The following is a 20,711-nucleotide window of genomic DNA, read 5'->3' as shown; positions in this document are numbered from 1 at the left end:
GCGGGGCGGCCGGAGCGCGGGGACCAGGCGAGGCCCCGCTGCGCCACAACCCCACCCGGCCGCGTGCGTCCAGGGGCTGCGGGGGGAGGTCGAGCCCGGGCTGACCACCTGCCTCCAGCCCGGGCACACCTGCTGCTGCCCGGCCTTCGCCCGGTGCCCACGGTGGGTGGGGCCGGGCCTCACCTGCGCCCAGCCTCGGTGGCTCCACCCTCGCGCCGGCACCCAGGGTGCTGGGAGCTCCGACGCCCTGTGCGGAGCGGCGCGGCACGCCGTACGCAGGTTTGGAGGGCCCTTGCCGAGCCCACGATTGCTCCTTTGGAGGCCAGCCTGCTCTGGTCGCTTCCCGTCAGCCCCAGGTGGCTGCAGATCTGCCGGGCTGCGACCCACCGACCGCACCCCAGTCATCCAAACTAACCCCGGGCTCCGTGTGAGGGGGTTGCCCTTGTTGGGGAAAGGGGCGGAGGCTGGGCCCTGGAGCCACGTGGGCTGGACCTCTGTCCACAGTGCCGTGGGGAAGACGTGCCTGCTGATCAGCTACACGACCAACGCCTTCCCTGGAGAGTATATCCCCACCGTGTGAGTGCATGGGGGTGGGAGCTGGCTTTTGGGGGCCAGATGGCCCGCGTGTGGGACCTCCCCTGGGCTCCACGTCTGGCTCTGGGTTTCGATGGTGGGGTTGAGGTGCTGGCTTGAGTTTGGGTTCTGTGTGGGCTTGGCTGGGCTCTGGAGGTGTGGCTTCCCTGCCCAGCCTCGCCCTTCCACCTTGCAGTTTTGACAACTACTCAGCCAACGTGATGGTGGACGGGAAGCCTGTCAACCTGGGGCTGTGGGACACTGCTGGCCAGGAAGACTACGACAGGCTGCGGCCACTCTCCTACCCTCAAACTGTAGGTGGCAACAGGGCCATCCTAAGAGCTGGGTGGCTCTGGCCTCGAGGTGGGGCAGTTGGAAACTTTGGATACCCCTTGGTCACATCCATCTTGTCTCTCCCTCTCAATTCTCAAGGATGTCTTTCTGATCTGCTTCTCCCTGGTGAGCCCGGCCTCCTTTGAGAATGTCCGTGCCAAGGTAGGGTGGGCCTTGAGGGCCTGGGGGAAGGCACATCCCAACTGGGCAGTGGTCTCTGCCTGTGATCTTTTTTCTGCTGAGTGAGGGACCCAAGGTGGTGGTGGGGTTGGGGGGAGGAGAACGGCTTCCCACTGGCCATGGGCCCAGACTATGGAGCTGTGATCAATTTCCCTGGCTTGGTATTTTTGTTCAGCACCAAGCCCACCAGACCCCTGGTCACCCTGTGAAGTAGTAAGAACCACTTGCATGAGGAAAAAAGCCTCAGGCGCTGGAGCATGCTTTGGGCGTGGTGGGGGAAATCTGTGCCTGGGAATAGGAGTCCCTGCAGCCTGTGGGGTCAGAGCCTCTGTTCCCACAGTGGTACCCAGAGGTGCGGCACCACTGCCCGCACACACCCATCCTTCTGGTGGGCACCAAACTGGACCTCCGTGATGACAAGGATACTATTGAGCGACTGCGGGACAAGAAGCTAGCACCCATCACTTACCCACAGGGCCTGGCTATGGCCCGAGAGATTGGTGAGTAGGCATGGGGCAGAGTTTGGGCGTGTGCTTTGAGGAAGTTGCCCTGCCTGTACTGCCCACCCACCTGTCCTCACTGCTCCCCCTCACACATACCTGCCGCCACTCTCCCTGTCCCCTCTCTATCTGTCCTTCCCCCACTGCTCCCAGGTTCTGTCAAGTACCTGGAATGTTCAGCCCTGACTCAGCGGGGCCTGAAGACAGTGTTTGATGAGGCCATCCGGGCAGTGCTCTGCCCACCCCCAGTGAAAAAGCCAGGCAAGAAGTGCACGGTCTTCTAGAACCCTGTCTGGCCGGCCTGGCTGAGGAGCCCCAGCCCGAGTGTGCCCTCGTGTTGAGCTGTCTGGTGTCCCCAAGTCTGCTGTGGGAAGTGATGTGGGTGGGGAGGGGAAGCATGGGGACAAAGCTGGGGTGACGGGATCCTGTCCCCGATGCCTCCTCTTTCTGGGGTATAGCTCCAGCCTTCCCTGGCCCCTATGGGAGGCCGGGAGGGAGCAGGGTCTCCCTCAGGGCTGCAGGGGTGGGTCCAGGACAGCCCCAGGATGGGCTTCCCTGGCGGGGAGGGTGGGGGTGGGTTCTGTCCATCATGTCCCCAGGAAAGGGCAGCCCCTTCTTATTTTATACAGTAAACATTCACCACCTCCTATGTTTCACCGTCTTTCTTGCCTTCTTCTGCTGGCTTGACCCTAGCCATCCTCTAGTGCATGATGATCCCCAGCAGAGGCACATGGCACCCCCAACACCTTGGGCTACAGGTTTCCAAAGGAGGCTCTGAGCTTGACCCACCCTAGATGAGGAAAGGGACTGCATCCATCCCAAAGGAGGCCACTCAGATCAAAGCAGGGGTAGGTGTATTTAGCTGCATACTGGACTGGATGGCCTCTTGTGCGCTGACCTGGTTGAGACCTGGGGGAGGCACTCCAACAGTGCTCCATGGGTTGAGGTGGACAGTCTATAATGAGGCTGAAACCGGGCCTTCTGGAGCCCAAGTAGGCCCAGGGCAGCTCCCACAGCCCCCCACTTCTGACTGGTACGAGAAACCCCCATCAGGTTACTAACAGGGGCTGGGAGACAGCCTGGGAGGGCCCAAGTTATGGTCCAGGGACTTGAACCTCATCCCAGAGACAGCAGGCCATCCCTAGGGCAGACACAAGACCAGAGGGTACCCTGCAGGGCCACACTTCCCTCTCCATGACACAAGTGGCTCAGGCTGACTCAGGAGAACTGGCTGCTCTATTTTTTAGGAAGTTTGCCAGCCAGTTGTTAAACATCTCTTCCTTATTAATAATTAAATTGTATAAACTTACAATTAGTTGCACTAAGAACAAAATTAACAAATATGTCACTTCCTAATTACTTTATACATGTTTCTACCCTCTGCACCTCCTGTTATTTCTATATATTGTATGTGGAAGGGTGTTACTGAGGACTGCCCACATCCTTATCCATCAAGTGGGAAGCTTGAAGTCAGCGATGGTGCAAGTTCCACATCATGGAATGTGGCAACTGTACCGACCAAGGCTTGATTTATCAGTGGCCGAGGCCACTGGAGGTAAATACTGCAAATTAAATATGCCTGAACTCTGATTATATTGCAAATAGCACAGAAAGTTGTAGGAATGTCCTAGTTTTAGAAAACAATTATCCAACTCAACAGAGAAGTTACTCAGGTCATTGGCAAATTAGTAATGTCTGACAAGCATCTTTGGCGTTTGTGCACGTGCTGCTCGTGGATTTAAGTGAGATCAACCAGCATTCACACCGGAATCATACAGCTGTGTGTTCAGTGCTTAGAGACAGCCCACTGCCTCACCCCACAGACCTCTCCCCAGGCTATCTTGGGTCAAATTTACCAAGCTCTTGAGGAGCCAGCCTTCTGAAAGTTCCTACCTTCCAGCTCATGCCAGGGAGATGGCCAGGTCTGAAAATCTATGTAAGCAAGGCTACACCTGGTCTGGATCACAGACAGTATGGATCTCTGCCTGAGAATCAGCACACAGACTGGACAGAGAATCAGGTTTTTTATAGGTATAGGGGACACCGTTCTAAGCACAGTGCTGACTGATGTACAGGTGGAGGGGACTCAGGTGGCCAGGAAGCCCCCGTCCACTGGCACAGTAGAACCTGTGGTCATGCCACTTCGATCACTCAGAAGGAACAGGATGGTGTCTACCACATTCTCCACCTCTGCGGGTAGATGGAGGTCAGGGGCATAGATTAGGAGGTTACCCTTATCCTTCTATCCCCAACTAATCTCTAACCCCAGACAAGCACTGGGGCTGCAGGTGAAATTCCAGTCTGGACTCCTGCCTAACTCACCAGCAAACTTGCCAAGTGGGATTCGGTCCAGCATAACCTTGGCCTTGTGGGGATCGCTCCAGTTGGTCCGGCCCATGGGTGTCATCACTACTGTGGGGTTTACTGCATTCACACGGATCTGCACAGGAACCAGCAAGGGTAAACAAGAAGGGAGCCTGCCCAGGGCATGTGGACTGGTTGGAGGAGGTGCCCCAAACAAACTCACCTTGTGGGGCCCAAGCTCTAGGGCCATCATCTTGGTCAGCATGTCCAGGGCACTCTTGGTGGAACCTATGAAGGGGCCATCATGGAACCCAAGGTGGCCAGGGGTGGGAGGGAGGGGTAACGGTCAGGGACAGCTGGAATCACTCACAGTAGACACTATGGTTGGTCAGTGCACGTTGAGAGGCCTGGCTGGAGACATTCACAATGGCCCCTGGGACTCCCCGGGCTATCATGCTCTTGGCCACAATCTGAAATTGCAGAGGGATGTGAGGCAGAGCTAGTATCCTTCTTCACACCTGCTTTAACCAACCAGGGCAGCTCACCTGAGACACCTGGATGACAGCCCGAAAGTTCACCTGGAAGGACCTAGTGGTGGATGGGCAGATCCTGGTCAGGGGCAGGGCTGGAGCTACTACAGGGGACAGCCCCTGCCCCCAGGGTTCCTCCACACCCCTACTGGCTCACGTGTCACAGGCCTCCTTGGTGACCTCCAGGAAGGGCTGCAACAGTGCTACCGCAGCATTGTTCACCAGCAGGTCCACAGGGCCCACGTTCCCCAGAGCCTTCTCCGTGGCCTCCCAGTCCCCTAGGTCCACGCAAACCGGCTCCACACCAGGACACTGTGTATTGGGGCAAGGCAAAGCTACTAGCAACTCTGCCAAGAGGGGAGCTGCTGGGCCTCTGCCACCTGAGGAAAGTGAGAGTTGGAGCCCAGAGGGTGCTTTAAGCTGGAAGGGTCAGGCCACCCAGCCACCTCAGGGAGTGGTGGGGGTGGGGGGCGGTGGAACCTAGCCAGTTCACTGCCTCTTCGACCCAGCACTCTTGGTCCTAAGACTGCTCTAGATATTACAGCCCCTTCCAAACTCAGGGAGCCAGGATGGGTTCTGCCGGCCACCCGGCCATCGGCACAGGCCTCTTGCCTGGGAAGGGGTGGGGTGAGTCTTCTCCACTCCCAGCGCCAGGCTCAGGGCCTGTGACCCATGAAGGGCAGCAGGGGCGCAGCGGGGCTCACTCGGCGACCGCCCCTTACCTCGCGGACCAGGCTGTCGAGGTCCGTCCGTGTCCGGCTCACGGCCACTACACTTGCACCCGCCGCCTGCAGCGCCTGGACAGTGCTGCGCCCGATGCCTGGCGGGGAGCGGGGTTTAGTGCAGGCGCCCCCCGCCGCCCCCGTCCCCGCCCGCCCTCGCCTGCAGCCGCACCTTTGCCCGCGCCGGTCACCAGCGCCCGCCTGCCCGCAAGCCCCAGGTCCATGGTGGCTCAGCCTGGTCGTGCGCCTGCGAGGTGGACTCGGAACTTCGGGATCGAGGGCGGGGCGAGGCAGAACCAATCGCTTGGGCCGAGAGCGCCTTCTTTCTGCTGATTGGTCGTGCGGAAGTGGGCGTGGCCTAGGCGGGGCTCCCCTTGCTCTGCTGTGCAACTTCCTTAACAGCCCAGAATTGACCCAACCAACCCGGGACTTGGGGTGCATTTAGCGAACCCTGGTCAGCATGATTTTCTTTGCCAAGATTATTACAAGAAATAGATTTAGCAGTTAATGCCAGCCGTCTGACGGCTACTCCTATAATGGAAGCATGTCTGAAAAGTTTCCTGTGTGCCCCGGGCCGGAGAGTGTCTCCATGGCTCACATGTAATACCCAGAGGAAATAATTTGGACAGCAGGTAAGTTCAAAGAATTGATCACCGGGGCTGGAGAGACGGCTCAGCGGTTAAGAGCACTGACTGCTCTTGCAGAGGACCCGGGTTCGATTCCCAGCACCCACATGGCGGCTTTGGTCCCAGCATTCATGTTGGGTGACTCACAACCCCCTATAACTTCAGCTTCAGATGCCCTCTTCTGGCCTCTGCTCGCATTGCATTCACATGTGCACATACCTACACACAGACACACACATACACATAATTAAAAATACTCATGGGCTAGAGAGATGGCTCAACAGTTAAGAGCACTGATTGCTCTTGCAGAGGATCCGGGTTCAGTTCCTAGCACCCACATGGTGGCTAACAACCATCTGTAACTCCAGTTCCAGAGGAACCAGATGCTCTCTTCTGACCTCCAATGGCATTGCACGACACGGTTGCACTCACATACATGCAGGCAATACACTCATATACATAAAATAAAAATAATAAAATATTTTTTTAAAAAAATTCATCACCAATAAAGCCCTGAGTCGCCCCAGCCAGCTTCCATTAGGCCACTAGCCCCTTACAGAAGTGGATGGATGAGGATGGACAAGACTGGGGTTGTGAATGTGCGTGGGAACCGGCAAGGCGAGCATTGCTTTCCAAGGCTTTAGGATCAGTTACAGATGCGTGCAGGCCCAGGTATGCACTGGATCTCCCTATAAAAAATATTTTGTTCTGTGAGTCCTGGCGGACAGGATGAGAGTCACTGCCCTGAGGACCTTTTGTGGGCAGCAGTAGGTATTATGGTGTGAGGCCCTAGCTCACCTGGGGCTTTGGGCCCAGAGAGGTGCCTGGAAAGGTACAGCAGACACAGATTTGAGAAACTGCTGGGTTCAGACAGCCAAGTGCCTCCTCCCCACCTTTGACCTGCTCAACATCCCTGTAAGGCCACTCTGTGAACACTGGCTTGTGGTTCTAACTTTGGACCCTGCCCTCTGCCTGTCAGAAGCCAGGAGGGACAGCTCCCAGCCTGCCCAACACCTAGGCACAGCAGCTTAGAGCTCAGCAACGACTTCAGTGCTCCAGGACTTGTCCAAATCTCATTAACTGTTCTGTGGTCCTTGGTCAGATCCACCCAGGCTTGGCTCAGTCCCAGGGAGGTGCTAAGACTGGACAGAAGTTCCCTCAGCACATGTGCCCTGTGCTCTCTCTGGAAGGTCTCACCCCTGTCCCTCCCCTCCCCTTCCCCTGGATAGGACCCTGTGTCAGTTCAAATGATTGGCCACCTCAGATCTGACAGCTTATCAGATGGCCATACATTGCAGGCAAGCCTTCAAGACTCTGAGGAGCCCTGGGCTGCAGAGCTATTGTGCTGGTTCAGGCCAGAGCTGCAGACTAGTGGTGAGTGCTCCAGTCCAGTATGGGTCGCCCTCTTGGGGTGGTCCTATATATGAAAACCCCCTGGGGGGAGTGGGCTTTCCCGGGGAGGATGACTGGCTTCCATTCACCTTGTTCCCGACTCACTCCTGCATGATGGAGCTACAGGTTTAGGGGTAAGTTGGTCCAGGGCATCACTCCCCTTTTCTGACCTCTGTTCAGGATCAGAAATGGGATGAGAAAAAAAACCTGGAAGGTTCTGCAGTGAGCTCTGCCCTAGGTCCCCGGCTTGGCGTTGAGAGGCATGGACAACAGGAACCGCTGCCCTTTGGTCACAGGCACTGTAGGCATCAGAAGAGGGCAGGATTTGGAATGAAATTCCTATGGTAGGAACTGATCCTGTGTCTAGCCTTGCTGTGAGCTACCCACAAGGTGCCAGGTGCGCGGGTTCCAGAACATGGTATTCCATTTATTTAAGCAAACCAACCCAGTACAAGGAACAAGGAGGCATGGGATCTGAGGGCCTGAAGCCCTCGGAGATGCTTGGGGGCAGAGTGTGAGCTGGGTGCTGGACATGGGTGTGGGGGAGGACCTGAAGAGAGGAGAGCTGCTTGGGGCAGGGCTGTAGATGGGACCTTGAGCCTGGTGAAGGGTGAGGCTGTGGGAGGTGACACAACAGGAAGTAGGCCAGGTAGGCCTCCCAGAGCTCCACCAGGTCAAGCAGTCTAAGAGGCCAAGTAACCAGCGTCCACCAAGATGCCAGAGCCACTGGTAGAGGCACTGCTGTCACTGAGCAGGAAGAGGATGCTGTTGACCACGTCCTCCACCTCTGCAGGACAACAGATTGTCAGAGCTTCTGCCTCAACGCTGCCAGCAACCCACTCACCCAATGTCCCTGGCTGACCTGCGAACTTTCTCAGCGGGTGGCGCTCCTTCAGCTTCCGGGCCAACTCAGGGTCTGCAGAGACTTTCTTGCCCATGTCAGTCAGCACCACAGTGGGGTTTACGGAATTTACCCGGATCTGTGGTCGGGGGTCACGGGTGATACGTCAGTCAGGGAACTGGCCCCACCCACACAGCTTGGGACTCAGTCCAATGAGCACTGACAGCTCTGTCCACCTAAACTCACTATTCGGAGCCTTGTGTGGTCCTCAAGCCTCCCCCATCCTCACCCTTAACGCCCACCCCTGTCCCCAGTGTTCACATTGTTCACTCAGGCCTGGCCCCAGCCTCCTGTCCTACCTTGTGTGGCCCCAGTTCCATGGCCATGGCTTTGGTCAGCATAGTCATTGCACCCTTGGTGGAGCCTGTGGGAGACAGTGCTGAGGATCCCTTAATTACTCAGTCCTCCTTCTGGAAGGCCCACCCAAGGGCAAAGAGACTGCACACCTCTGAGGGCTGTACTCACTGTAGGTGGTCAGTTCGGGAAAGGTGACATGGGCCACCATGCTGGAGACATTGACAATGGATCCAGGCACTCCACGATTAATCATGCCCCTGACTACAATCTGGAAGCCGATAGTTGGGGATAGCTCACCCACCCGTCCCACCCCCTCCAGGGGGTCCACTCTGGGCCACCACCCTCCTCCCATCTCACCTGGGACACCTGCAACACGGAGCGCAGATTCACATTGAAGGACCTGACAGGACAGGAACAGTGGCCACCTCCACTGCCTGTCATCAGCAACCCTCCCCCTCCATATCCCCTCTCCCTAAGTGCCCACCTGTCAAAAGACTCCTTGGTAATGTCCAGGAAGGGCTGCGTCAGTACCACCGCGGCATTGTTTACCAGCAGGTCCACAGGGCCCACACCACCAAGTGCCTGCTCTGTGGCCTCCCAGTCACCCAGATCCACACATATGGACTCTATCCCAGGGCACTGTGGGAGACATTGTGTGGTGTCCTGAGACATTGCCCTGGCAGGCTTCCAAGATCTCCCTGAGAGTGAGGAGCAGACCCAGGCTGGGCAGGGCTGTGTGCCTCACCTCTCTGGCGAGGCTGACCAGATCAGCGTTGGTACGTGTCACAGCCACCACTTTGGCTCCTGAGGCATGAAGGGCCTTCACAGTGTCCCGCCCAATCCCTATAAAGACAGAGGGAGGATGGTAGAAATAAGGGCCTGTAGACCTGGTCACAGCTGGGGCCAGGGTTGCAGGTGAGAGTAAGGATTGCAGCTCCTGGACTCCTGGAGCCAGCAGTGGGAGTGTGCTAGCTAGAAAGCCATAAACCAGGGCTCGGTGGGACTCATTCTGGCACAGGCCAGACTGACTAGGAACAGACTTAGGGACCCTCCCAACTGGGCCCAAGGGAAATTTGCCTCTGGCTTCCATCTGCCCAGCCTGGATCTATGGGCTGTCCTGGGGTCTAGGTAGGCTCATCTCTCAGAGAATATTGTGGCGTACCGGGCAGGGTTGGAATCTTTTGCCTGGTGGGTTCCAGCCAGGTGACACAAGCTGGTCAGTCATGGGTTAGTAGGAGTCAGCTGCTGGAGGAGGGGGACTGAACTATGACAAAGTCACCCTGGCCTCTAATTCAGTGTCGAAACTGGCCCTTTTTCTTACCCAGTCCCAGGACCCTGACCTGCTCACACTCACCTTTCCCTGCCCCTGTCACCAGGGCACGCAGACCACTGAAACTGAGCTTCATGCTGCTGACACCAGTGTTCTCCTGCAGCAAGAGAAGGGCTCCGATTTTTACGGTTGGACCGGCAGGTGGAAGGGGTGGGGCCAGGAGCAGACTGGCCTGGCCATGGTGGCATGACCTGTTCCCTTCAGGGGGGGCTCCTCTTACCCTAAATACGTCAGGCAGCGGGCTTGCAGAAGAAATGAGAATCTGTGTACACACGTGTCAATGAGACGTCCTGAAGGGAAAGGGGGTGGGCCCAGGAATGGAATTGTGTTTTCTTTAGTGCTCAGTCTTCAGCCCTCGACAAGTGCCGTACCACTGAACCACAGCCGAGCCGAGGAAAGTAGAAACGTTTTCCTTCTCTGAACAGAAGCATCACCCTGTAACAGTTTTCACTGGAAGACAAGCTGGGTTTCCCAGTCAGATGGGTCCTCCAGGCTGGCTGAGAGGGTCGCTGTGCCCATGGGCATGGGAGTGGTCAAACACTGGGCACTGAGGCTCTCAGGAGACGGTCCAGCACCTTGGATGAGTTCTGTAGTTCTGGGGTGGGGGAAGACACCCAGGGAACATGCTGGGCAGGTGGCAAGGATGTCTGTTTGGGGTTGCCGTTGCCTCTGTGTGTCAGACACCAACCCCACCAGGGCTAAAATCTGCCCAGTGAGGCAACTGGAGTCCTCCTTACTTGGCCCTCCCAGGAGCTCCTCGCCTGCCTCCAGCCAGCCTAGGACGCTGCCCTTGGTGACCACCTTCAGGTACTTTGGATCCTGAGGTGGGACTTTTGTGGGTTTTTTTTTTTTTTTTTGGTCTTTTTTTGAGACAGGGTCTCCCAGTAGCCCCAGCTGGCCTGGAACTCACTATGTAGACCAGGCTGGCCTTGAACTCACAGAGATCTGCCTGCCTCTGCCTCCCGAGTGCTGGGATTAAAGGCATGTGCCACCATGCCCAGCTGAGACGAATTTTTTAATTCTTTTTTGAGATAGGGTCTTCCTATAGTTCTGGCTAGCCTGGAACTCACTAGTAGACCAGGCTGGCCTTGAACGCACAGAGATCCGCCTGCCTCTGCCTCCTGAGTGCTGGGGCTAAAGGCATGTGCCACAACGCCCGGCTCGAGGTGGGACTTTTGTAAACCTAACCAGGGTGGGAAGTCTTTCTTGCTGCAGTTGCACCCCAAGTGTTTCTGTGAGGCTCCCCTGTTCAGAGCAGTTGGTTGGAAATTTGGAGGTCAGTTTAGAGAAACTCAGATTTCTTTTCCACCATCCCCACCCCTGGGAATTGGCCTAGGATATGCCAAGCCCCTCTCCATCTTGAGTTCAGAGTTCAGGGAAGGACACCTCTGTCCAGGGAATCAGGCCAGGTCACATGACAGCTCCTCCAGGCAGGATGCTCAGGTCACAGACCATCGAAGGGACAGCCCCAAGGAGCAGGTGTTCTCAGCTCCTGTCCACTGCCTTTCCCTTCCTGAAGCCAGGCCCCTAGCTGAGACTGAGTGACCTCAGGAAGAGGGCAGCTGGTTTTCTAGGTGCTCTGCTCACCCTGCCTCTCTGAGCACTCTTGAGAGGGTCCTGTCCCTGACCTGTGAGTGACCCTCAGAGAGGAAGACGCAGGAGGGTACCTGGGTGGGCACCGCAGTGTTTCTCTTCCACTGAGTATCCCTCTGCCCACGTCAGGAGACTGTGGAGGGACGGTCCCGGGACTCAGGAGAGGACACTACACAGTGAGGGACTGCAGGTCAGCTCCACACAGGGTCTGTTCTGTGACACACAGATGGACACCTGAGGAGCTGGTGTTGCCAGGCAGACTTTCCTCATAGGATTTGGGGCCATACCTGCTCACTGTGTCCTTGTCCCTCACCTGAGCTGACCCCTTGAGTTCTGCAGCCAGCCTCCAGGTGGCCCTGACTGTGGGTGGGGTCTGGCCCTGTGTGACATACTCACATAGATTTTCCTGGGAGTGACCCCCAACACCTGCAGTTTGGAACCTTCAGAGACAGCTCCATAAATTCTTTCGGATTCCATACCCCTCAGTTAAAACATAGGGTCCTATGCCGGGCATGGTGGCTCATGCCCTTAATCCCAGCACTTGGGAGGCAGAGACAGGCGGATCTCTGTGAGTTCAAGACCAGCCTGGTCTCCATAGAGAGTTCCAGGCTAGCTGAGGCTGCAGGGAGACCTTGTCTCAAAAAGACCAAACAACAACAACAACAAAACCCATTTTATTTTATGTTTATTATAAAGGTAATGCAAATGACTAAAACATGGACAAAGCCTTCCTTTTACTGCCCCGCAATCCCATAAGCACAATTAGCAATTTAGTTTTCTGTCTCATCTCGTAGTTTGGTGTATTATCTGTGACCAGGACCACATTCATATGCTCTTGTGTCTCAGACTTTTCACAGTAGCAATTTCTCTTGTTTTTCATGATACTGATTATTAATTTTTAATAAGTATATAATGAGTCTTTCATAGATATGTTTGTTGATTACCTAGGCAAGGAGATGGTTAACAACGGCCCCCCGTGAAGCTTTACTGGAACACAGTCACGCCCATTTGCTCATATGATTGCAGTTGTTCTCATGTTACAAACAACGGTGTTGGGAAATTACATAGAGATGGTGTGACCTGTAGGCCTCAACACTTGACTGTTTGGTCCTGTTAAAGTGTAGTCGTTTCTGCCCTGAGCTCTTTTAAAATTATTATATTTTGCTTATTGTGCCATGGTGTGCACGCAGAGGTCAGAGGACACCTTATAGGAGTCGGTTCCTTCCTTCCATCATGTGGGTTCTGGGGATTAAACTCAGGTCATCAGACTTGGCAGCAAGCACCTTTATCCACTGAGCCATCTCACTGGCCCACAAAAATATGCCCATTTAGACCTTGTAGCTGGTGAGTCCTTTTCTATTTTACTGTATCTTGGACCAGATCAAAGGAAATACAAAGTCAGTGCATAGGAAAGACCATATCGTTGTAAGTCACTGTGGGAGAGGAGGGAGCTGTTGTTATTGAATTAAAATGGTGGAGTTGGACAAGGAGAGAGTCCCCTGACTCAGTCAGTTCATCCAGGGCCTGATAGGTCCCCACCACAAGCCCAGGATGCTGATGAGGGAGTCCTTGAGGATGGTGAGTGGGTTCATGACCTCTGAGTAGTAGACGATGATCTCCAGAAGGGGCGGGATGATGAGGGCCAGGGCACTGCTGCTCACGGAGCCCACCAGGGAGAGGACCGGGTCTAGGGGGAGGATGAGGACAGCCAGCATGCACGTGAAGCAGACCATGGTGAGGCAGGGGGACAGGTTCACAGCCAGTGCCCAGTGCATGGACACCCAGGAGACAGACAGTAGTGACTTGACTGACTGGTACAGGCAGCATTTGGGCAGCTTAAGGGTTAAGCCGGCTTTGATGTCGTCTCCAAACCGCAGGTAGCCCAGGGCTCCAGTGGTGACGTACAGAGTGGTGATGATGAATATCCCCAAAGGCAGTATGACTGGGAAGTGCACGTTTCATCTTGTCTTCCAGAGGCAAAACCATGACAATGCTTTCGAGTGAAAAAATGGCCATTCCAAAGAAGAGTGGGTAGGTCTTCCAGCTTCTACCAGGGGTAACCGGCTGGAGTCTGGAATTCCCTGGGCCATGTATTGTGCAATGATGAGCAGACTAACCTACATGCTGACGATGGGGGAAGATGGTAAGGACACACTGGTTTCTGATGAAAACCAGTAGCACCAGGAAGCCAGGAAGGCTAGCGTGTAGAGGTGCGAGTCCATGGTGGGCATCAGGACCACTGTCTCATTGTAGTGGTGGGTGATGGCTGTGCCATTAACAGCTTCTGCCACCTGTTTTAAATTGTCAGCCAGAAATACAATGTACACACAGCAGAAACCCAGCTGTGTGACCATGAGGAAGAAGCTCACGATGTGCTGTACCCAGTGGGCATGGCTTTGGAGCCGGGTGCTGGGACCGGCTTCTGGTCAGTGCATCACCGTATCCCCATAGTCCATGAAGGCCTTGTTGAGCCTGTGGCAGAAGCGCTGGGCACACCTGACCAGGATGTGCCTACAGTGGCAGGCAAGGGGGCCCATCAAGATGAGTGGACCCATCAAGATGCCCACATTCTTTACAGACAGTGGAAGTCCCAGAATTCCTGTGCCATGTTGTGTTTGACTAGATGAATCAATGTCTAGAACTCTGTTATGACCTTCTTCTTCTTTGATGACTCTGAAGAGTTTCTGTTCAAGAAACTGGGCCCGTTGCTCTGTGGCTTCTTGGTACTTTCTGGAGATGACACAAGGTCCAGCTTGAAGGTGGTAGTTCCCTGGGGACCCCCCCAACTCTTGGTCACAGGCATGGCTGCTTCAGAAAGGGCAAGTTCACGGTAAGGAGGGGATCTGCACCAAGAGGAGGCAAGTGGGAAGGGTTAGATGCAGGTACAAGTCCAGCTCAGTCCCTAAGCATTTTAGTGGCTCATTCTTGGGGCTATGTTGTGAGGTGCTGTCCTCTAAGCCAAACTACCACAACCTTCCTGAGCTCATTTGGGCCCGTGGACTATTGAATTCCTTCCTTGAAGGGGGGGCAGAGAGGGTCATTGGACCCTCTCCTGAGTATCCAGCCATTCCTTGCCCAGCCAGCCATTTAAAAAAAATGTTTATTTTATGTGTGTGTGTATTGTCTGCATGTAGGTGAGTGCACCCGTGTCATGCAATACCCACGGAAGACAGAGAGGCTGTCGGATCCCCTGGAACTGGAGTTACAGACAGTTGTTAGCTGCCATGTGGGTGCTGGCATTCGAACCCGGGTCTTCTGCAATAACAGTCAGTGTTCTTAACCGCTGAGCCATCTCTCCAGCCCTATCCTGCCAGCCATTTTTGTGCAATTCTGTCCTTTTTGCACATGGCTGTGGGCTCTTGGGGGAGGGACTAGAGTATATGAGCCAGGGAAGTCTAGGGGAAGGGGGCTCCATCTATGCAGCTATGGGGAAACCATCATCAATGCTTGATGAAGATTCTCCAGTTCAGCTGCTTGGGGACCACCCACCTTCCTGTTAGTAGTCCATCACTCATGATCTGTAATTCAATAAACTCTGGCGCCCTAATATAAACTGGTGGAATTGTACTTTGGTTCTCCTTGGGACCTTAGGAGGAGGAGCTAGATGTTGTTTACATATCCCCCCCGGGGTGGGGGGATGGCAGGGATTGGCTATTAAAAGTTAAGCCACCTTAGCGGTTGTGGTGGGGCATGCCTTTAATCCCAGCACTTGGGAGGCAGAGGCAGGCAGAGCTCTGTGAGTTCAAGGCCAGCCTGGTCTACATAGTGAGTTCCAGTGCAGCTGGGGCTACAGGGAGACCCTGTCTCAAAAAGACCAAAAAAAAGAAAAAAAGTAAAGCCACCTGGGACTGGAGAGATGACTCTGCAGTTAAGAGCACTTCCGAAGGAGCCAGGTTCAGTTCCCAGCACTCACATGGCAGCTAATAGCAGGCTGTAACTCCAGTTCCAGGGGATCCAATGCCCTCTTTTGTCCTTCTTAGGCATTGCACGACACGGGTGTACTTATCTACATGGCAGGCAATACACACAATACACATTAAAAATACTAAATAAAATATTTTTTAAAAAAAGAAAGAAAAAGACATGCTAAGACAATTTTTTTTGTCTTTTTGAAGCAGGGTCTCCCTGTAGCCCCAGCTGTCCTGGAACTCACTTTGTAGACCAGGCTGGCCTTGAACTCAGAGATCTGCCTGCCTCTGCCTCCCAAGCGCTGGGATTACAGGCGTGTGCCACCACGCCCGGCTACTAAGACAAATTTTTTTAAAAAGTAAAAAAAAAACATTTTATGCCTTTGATGAGCATATTTTAAATTTTTATTTAAAAATCAAACAAAGATAGGAAAACAATCCAATGTCTACCAGAAATAAAAAGTCAGGCAGGCCAGGCATGGTGGTGTGTGTCTTTAATCCCAGCACTCAGGAGGTAGAGGCAGGTGGATCACTGTGAGTTCAAGGCCAGCCTGGTCTACATAGTGAGTTTCAGGCCAGCTGGGACTACAGGGAGACCCTGTCTCAAAAAGACACACACAGAAAAATTCAGGCAGAAGTAACTCTCAGACATGCTGGGCTTTATGATGCACTTTTCAAACTGATCATAATAAATAAGGAAAAGATGTGGGGTGTGGTGGGCACAGGTTTAATTTTTGTACTCAGGATGCAGAGGCAGGTAGATCTCTGTAAGTTCCAGGCCAGTGGTGGCTACAGGGAGCCTCTGTCTCAATAAGGAAAATAGACAGACAGACAGACAGACAGACAGACAGACAGATAGGAAAAGAGTGGCTGTTCAACAGTGAGCTTGCTGTGGGTGTCAGAGTAGTATACTGGTTCCAGTACTCTGAACACATCCTTAGCTTATAACTGTAATTATGCTGCCTTTGATAAGAAAGTTTGAGACCAACTATTCCATATTTTCAAGCAATAAAGATTTGTCCACCTGGGAAAATTTTATTCTGAAGGAAAACGTATGGAATGGGACCAGCTAAGTCAACCCTGACTCTGAGATAAAACAGAGCAGACAGGCCACAAATCCAGTCTTTCACCAATGAACTAGGCATTGGAAGGTTCAGATGTCATCTTGTACGAGAAATATTCCGAGACTCTGGAAGCACAAATCCATCAGTAAGTTTATAACAGGCTATTGTAGAATTTGACTCCATTATAGCCAAAGTAAAAGATGGAAGTATCTGGATTGCCTTGCAATTCCCCAGATGCCTTCAAGATTTCCCTTATCCTGTTATGGCTGAAGGAAGCAGACTAGAGGTGGATACCCGTCTCTGACTCTTCCCCTGCTAGCTCAGTACCAGTCAGGCAGATGGAGCTCTTACATTCCCATACTGTTTACACAGTTTACTTCATGGCAACACCAGGAAAGCCAGGAACACCATCTCTGTATCTATTCCATTATTTCTAAATACCTAGGGTGGACATTCAGTCAGACATCCTTGAGAGCCTATGAATGAGTGTAAACTCAGACCCAGACTGCTACAGCCCTGGAATTGCAGCTGGTGCTATGCAGTTGTGTACACCCTTTGATTTTGTTGCTAAAATTCCTTCTTAGGGGGCTGGAGAGATGGCTCAGCGGTTAAGAGCACTGACTGCTCTTGCAGAGGACCCGAGTTCAATTTCCAACACCCACATGGTGGCTACGAACCGTCCTAACTCCAGTTCCGGAGGAATCCGAAGCCTGCTTCTGACCTCTGTGGCATTGCACGACATGGGTGCACTCATATACATGCAGGCAATACACTCATACACGTAAAATAAAAATAATAAATAAAATATTTTTTAAAATTCCTTCTTAGCTGGGTATGATGGTGCACGCCTTTAATCCCAGCACTTGGGAGGCAGAGGCAGGCAGATCTCTGTGAGTTCAAGGCGAGCCTGGTCTACATAGTGAGTTCCAGGTCAGCTGGGGCTACAGGGAGACCCTGTCTCAAAAAGACCGAAAAAAAAAAAATTCCTTCTTGGGCAGAGAGGTAAATGAAGTCCACCCCTCCTCCCAAGGTCTCAACAACAAACCAAGGTACGATTCCGCCAAACCTATTATTTATTATTTATTGGGCCTACTTACAGCAAAATGGGTGAGGAGTTACTCACAGGAGTGTGGGTGCGCCCCACTAAAGCCACACTGGAAAGTCCTCATCCAAGCACACATAATGGCTTCCACATAGCTACGTAAATAGGGAGCAGACCATCTCCCTTAGTCTTTCCCAGCCTACATACACACTAGCCCTTCCCCAGGCCACATATAATTAGGCCTGAATTGTCCACTGTGAGTTGGGAAGTGTGGCTGGGTACTCAGGTGAGAGTCCCGGGACTCTCCAGGCCCCTCCTACCTAGGGCTGTCAGCAATCCCAGCTGTGATGAGCTTTAGCAAGTGGGCAAAGCTGAGCTCAGAAAGATGGCGTTGTCCAACCCAGAGGGCAGTCCTGTACAACAGACTTATTCTTTTGGGTATCCTAGAGTAAACTTGGTTAATTTTAATACTGAACTGAGTGTACTCAAAAGCATCTGTATTCACCATCTATAACTTTAAACTGAAACATGCTCAGAAGTACACCCACCTTCACATGTCACTTCCTGGTATGGTTGGCTTCCTGATAAAGTCCCCATGCTTCCTTTGTTCTGGGAGAGTATTGATTTGCTAACAAACCCAGGTCTGTGCACTAATTAATCTTTCTTCACCCTTATATCTTGGTGCATGGTATTGTTACAAGTCTAGGACAAAGAATTCTGTCTCCTCAGAATCATTTGATGACAATTTCCTAAATTAACACCTCATGGACCAAATACCTTAGTACGTATTTCTTTCCAGCAATGCCTTGCCCTATATAACCACAGCCTCAGAGTATTGACGTTGATGTGGGTGTCCCTCCATGGAACCCTCAGCTCTGTCCAATGAGGAACTTCATGATGAAAACCACAGCCTAGGTTCTCATGGAGCTTCTTGGTGTAGTCAGCCTGCTCTTGGCCCACCTGGACCCTTTCTGTCCTCCATGCTTTATGTATGTATATGTGTGAGCATGTGTATATGTGTGAGCATGTGTGTATGTGCATTTTTGTGCAGGCGCAGGTATGTGCCAGTGCATGTGGAGGCTGGAGGTCAATGCTCCACACCTTCACCTTCCTCTTACTCTCCAGCTTTCTTTACTTTTTACATTTATTCAATTTTGTGTGTGTCATGCTTGTGCAGATGAACACACACTATTGCATACATGTGTAGGACAGAAGACTTGGTTCTCTCCTTCCCACCATGTGGGTTCTGGGGCTCAAACTCAGCTCTTCAGGTTTGTTAGCACGTACCTCTACCCACTGAGCATCTCACTGATCTTAGAAAGTGTGTCTTAGTGCACTGAGGACAGTTGTCACATCTGCAGGTCCAGCTGGTGTCATAGCAACAAGCCTGTCATGATGCCCTGTTGAATGACGGGCATCAAAGGTCCTGAACTGTGGCCCCAGACTGGACAGTCAATGCGGCTCATGTGGACAACTGGCCCTGCCACTGAGCAGACTGCTGCTGGTCCTTCCTGTCAGGCTCAGAGGGAAGAGGCCTCAGCTGAGGAGCAGGTGGTTTGTGCTGGGATGAGTTAGGAGGCTTCCTCAAGATACACTGTTCAGAATGGCAGCTGCAACCGGTCGCTGCCTCTCTCTTTTGTGAGAAGTCCATCATTTGCAAAGATCCCTCTGCCTGTCTTCTGAACATCTGAGGAGGGGGTCAGTGGGGCTGTGAGTGTCCCCCTGCCAGATAAGCTCTGAGGCCTTTGGGGGAGGCTGGGAGAAGAGGTGAGCCACGGAACTCAGCTTCATCACAGGACCCAGGTGGCCTGGTTCTGGGTCTCAGGAACTGTTCCTTCCCCAGATCCATCTGCAAAGTCCCTTACCCTAAAGAAGGTCATGTCTGTTGTGTATGTCTTTTATGGGATTGATTAAGCCCTTCATTTGACTTTGCGGTTTTGTCCTTGGAGTCCTCCCATTGCAGAGGACAGGCCACTGGGTGAATGGATGTGTCCCTTGCAAAGGAAGAGATCTAGGAGGTGAAACCAATGCCTTGCTGGTCAGTGCAGAGCTGACCCAGCCTGGCCATATGCTATGTACATCCTACAAGTCAGTTCACCACCAAGCTTTCCAGGCACAGTGTCCTGTCCTGGTTTTCATGAATGATACTGAGTGGAAGCTAGGGTGTGCCCTGATAGCCTGGGGAGAGGATGCTGGGCACACAGGCCCATGCACACTTTGGACATAGGACAGTCCCTCTGGCTCTCAGGTCAGTCCTGCATGGCCAGGAACCAGCAGGGTCCACTGTCCCTAGAACTGACAGGTGGGATGGAGTGGTTGGGTCTTGGCATCTGGGCCTCACTGGTCATGACAGGAACGGGTTTTGGGAATCAGAGAAGGCTTAAGGCTCCTCCTTCCTCATTATATAATGAGATTATAGCAAGACTCATGAGGCGTGAGGCCCTGGGCTGTTCACCTTGCCAAGAGACTAAGCTCTTCTGAGTGGGGCAGTGCTGGACTGGGCTGCAGAGTTTCATAAGTGTAAAGAGATACTTCTGGGAAGAGCCCGCCCAACTATTCACCAGATTAGAAGGGAGAGGTGGTGAAACGGGATTGTCAGGGTATAGAGAAAGGGGACATTGAGCTTCCCGCCCCAAAGCTGTCCCTACTCCTGATCTCTACCCTTGTCCCCAGGGAAACGGAAGCATGGCCTTCCGGTGTCAGTAGGTGAGGGTGGGATGGAGAGGGGGATCCCAGCTTGTGGGCACCTGTCAGCCAGAGCTGAGGCCCTGCTAATGGCTCCCTGAATTCCTGGAGCTGAGGGGCTAATAGCTGTGTCATAAACTTCCTGCCTGCTCCCCACCCCAGATCCTCCATCCCACAGAGAGGACCAGCCCTTCCCTCCAACTGGGCAGAAATTCCTGGATTCCCAGGAGCCCCCACCAGACCCTTCCATGCCGCTTCTGGGCCGCTTCTGAGCAATGGGCCAACCTGCTGTGAAGACTGGGCTGTACCCGGCTCTCAGCTACTTCATGTTGTGTGAAACGGGCTTCAGGCTGTGCTTGCCCTGGGTAACTCCACTTTGAGTGCAAGAGTGGACTCAGGATGACTTTACAGGCACCACCATCTGTCCAATGTCAGGCATGAGGCTCAGAATAAGTAACAACTTATTTCTAGAAGTAAAGAAGATATCAACAAGAACTTAAGGTGGATTGGTGTAGTAACTGTGTACACAGGTGTGCTAAGTCTCATCAAGGGCTGGCAAGATGGCTCAGTGGGTAAAGGCATTTGCCCCACAAGCCTGACAACCTGAGTTCAATCCCTAGAACCCACATAAAGGTGGAAGGAGAGAATCAGCTTCACAAAGTTGTCCTCTGACCTCCCTCCACACACACGTGGAGTCCGTGGGTGCCGTTTCCCACAACACCAATACACTA

General features: G+C 53.3%; 3 protein-coding genes, 1 long non-coding RNA gene and 1 pseudogene across 6 annotated transcripts in view; 2 read left to right on the top strand and 3 right to left on the bottom strand.

Moving 5' to 3' along the window:
- Rac3 (Rac family small GTPase 3) overlaps positions 1 to 2,235 on the top strand; it is a 2,891-nt gene extending 656 nt beyond the window's left edge. The window contains exons 2-6 of the mRNA XM_029560905.1: positions 28 to 576; positions 770 to 887; positions 1,006 to 1,068; positions 1,427 to 1,586; positions 1,740 to 2,235. Of these exons, the coding sequence (XP_029416765.1) occupies positions 28 to 576; positions 770 to 887; positions 1,006 to 1,068; positions 1,427 to 1,586; positions 1,740 to 1,870 (1,021 nt within the window). The 3' untranslated portion in view covers positions 1,871 to 2,235. The remainder of the gene's footprint in view (positions 1 to 27; positions 577 to 769; positions 888 to 1,005; positions 1,069 to 1,426; positions 1,587 to 1,739) is intronic.
- Positions 2,236 to 3,591: 1,356 nt separating this feature from the next.
- Dcxr (dicarbonyl and L-xylulose reductase) lies at positions 3,592 to 5,426 on the bottom strand. 2 transcript variants are annotated; one of them, XM_008828279.2, is made up of 8 exons: positions 5,315 to 5,426; positions 5,143 to 5,240; positions 4,578 to 4,732; positions 4,436 to 4,478; positions 4,261 to 4,360; positions 4,114 to 4,178; positions 3,909 to 4,026; positions 3,592 to 3,776 (listed from the first exon to the last, which is right to left on the bottom strand). In XM_008828279.2, exons 1-8 carry the CDS (start codon positions 5,364 to 5,366, stop codon positions 3,673 to 3,675), a joined length of 735 nt encoding a protein of 244 aa, XP_008826501.1. In that variant the 5' UTR covers positions 5,367 to 5,426; the 3' UTR covers positions 3,592 to 3,672. The 2 variants fall into 2 exon arrangements, with proteins under 2 accessions (XP_008826501.1, XP_029416933.1); XM_029561073.1 differs by having other exon boundaries at positions 3,625 to 3,776; positions 4,469 to 4,478.
- A 180-nt stretch (positions 5,427 to 5,606) lies between these two features.
- Positions 5,607 to 7,435, top strand: LOC115069393. Its single transcript, XR_003848673.1, has 3 exons — positions 5,607 to 5,774; positions 7,067 to 7,142; positions 7,341 to 7,435. It is a non-coding gene; the product is annotated as an uncharacterized LOC115069393 (long non-coding RNA).
- A 131-nt stretch (positions 7,436 to 7,566) lies between these two features.
- LOC103730087 (carbonyl reductase [NADPH] 2) lies at positions 7,567 to 9,925 on the bottom strand. Of its 2 annotated transcripts, XM_017796837.1 has the most exons (9): positions 9,909 to 9,925; positions 9,713 to 9,785; positions 9,104 to 9,201; positions 8,843 to 8,997; positions 8,716 to 8,758; positions 8,527 to 8,626; positions 8,361 to 8,440; positions 8,023 to 8,140; positions 7,567 to 7,947 (listed from the first exon to the last, which is right to left on the bottom strand). In XM_017796837.1, the coding sequence occupies exons 2-9, from the start codon at positions 9,762 to 9,764 to the stop codon at positions 7,844 to 7,846; spliced, it is 750 nt and encodes a 249-aa protein (XP_017652326.1). In that variant the 5' UTR covers positions 9,765 to 9,785; positions 9,909 to 9,925; the 3' UTR covers positions 7,567 to 7,843. The 2 variants fall into 2 exon arrangements, with proteins under 2 accessions (XP_017652326.1, XP_008826490.1); XM_008828268.2 differs by lacking the exon at positions 9,909 to 9,925 and having other exon boundaries at positions 8,361 to 8,425; positions 9,713 to 9,791.
- Positions 9,926 to 12,738: 2,813 nt separating this feature from the next.
- Positions 12,739 to 14,084, bottom strand: LOC103730649 (annotated as a pseudogene).
- Positions 14,085 to 20,711: the final 6,627 nt, after the last annotated feature.

The sequence above is a fragment of the Nannospalax galili genome, unplaced genomic scaffold (genome assembly GCF_000622305.1).
Source record: "Nannospalax galili isolate Female #2095 unplaced genomic scaffold, S.galili_v1.0 scaffold1250, whole genome shotgun sequence".
Taxonomy (NCBI): domain Eukaryota; kingdom Metazoa; phylum Chordata; class Mammalia; order Rodentia; family Spalacidae; genus Nannospalax; species Nannospalax galili.
This window is presented reverse-complemented; position numbering and strand designations above follow the sequence as displayed.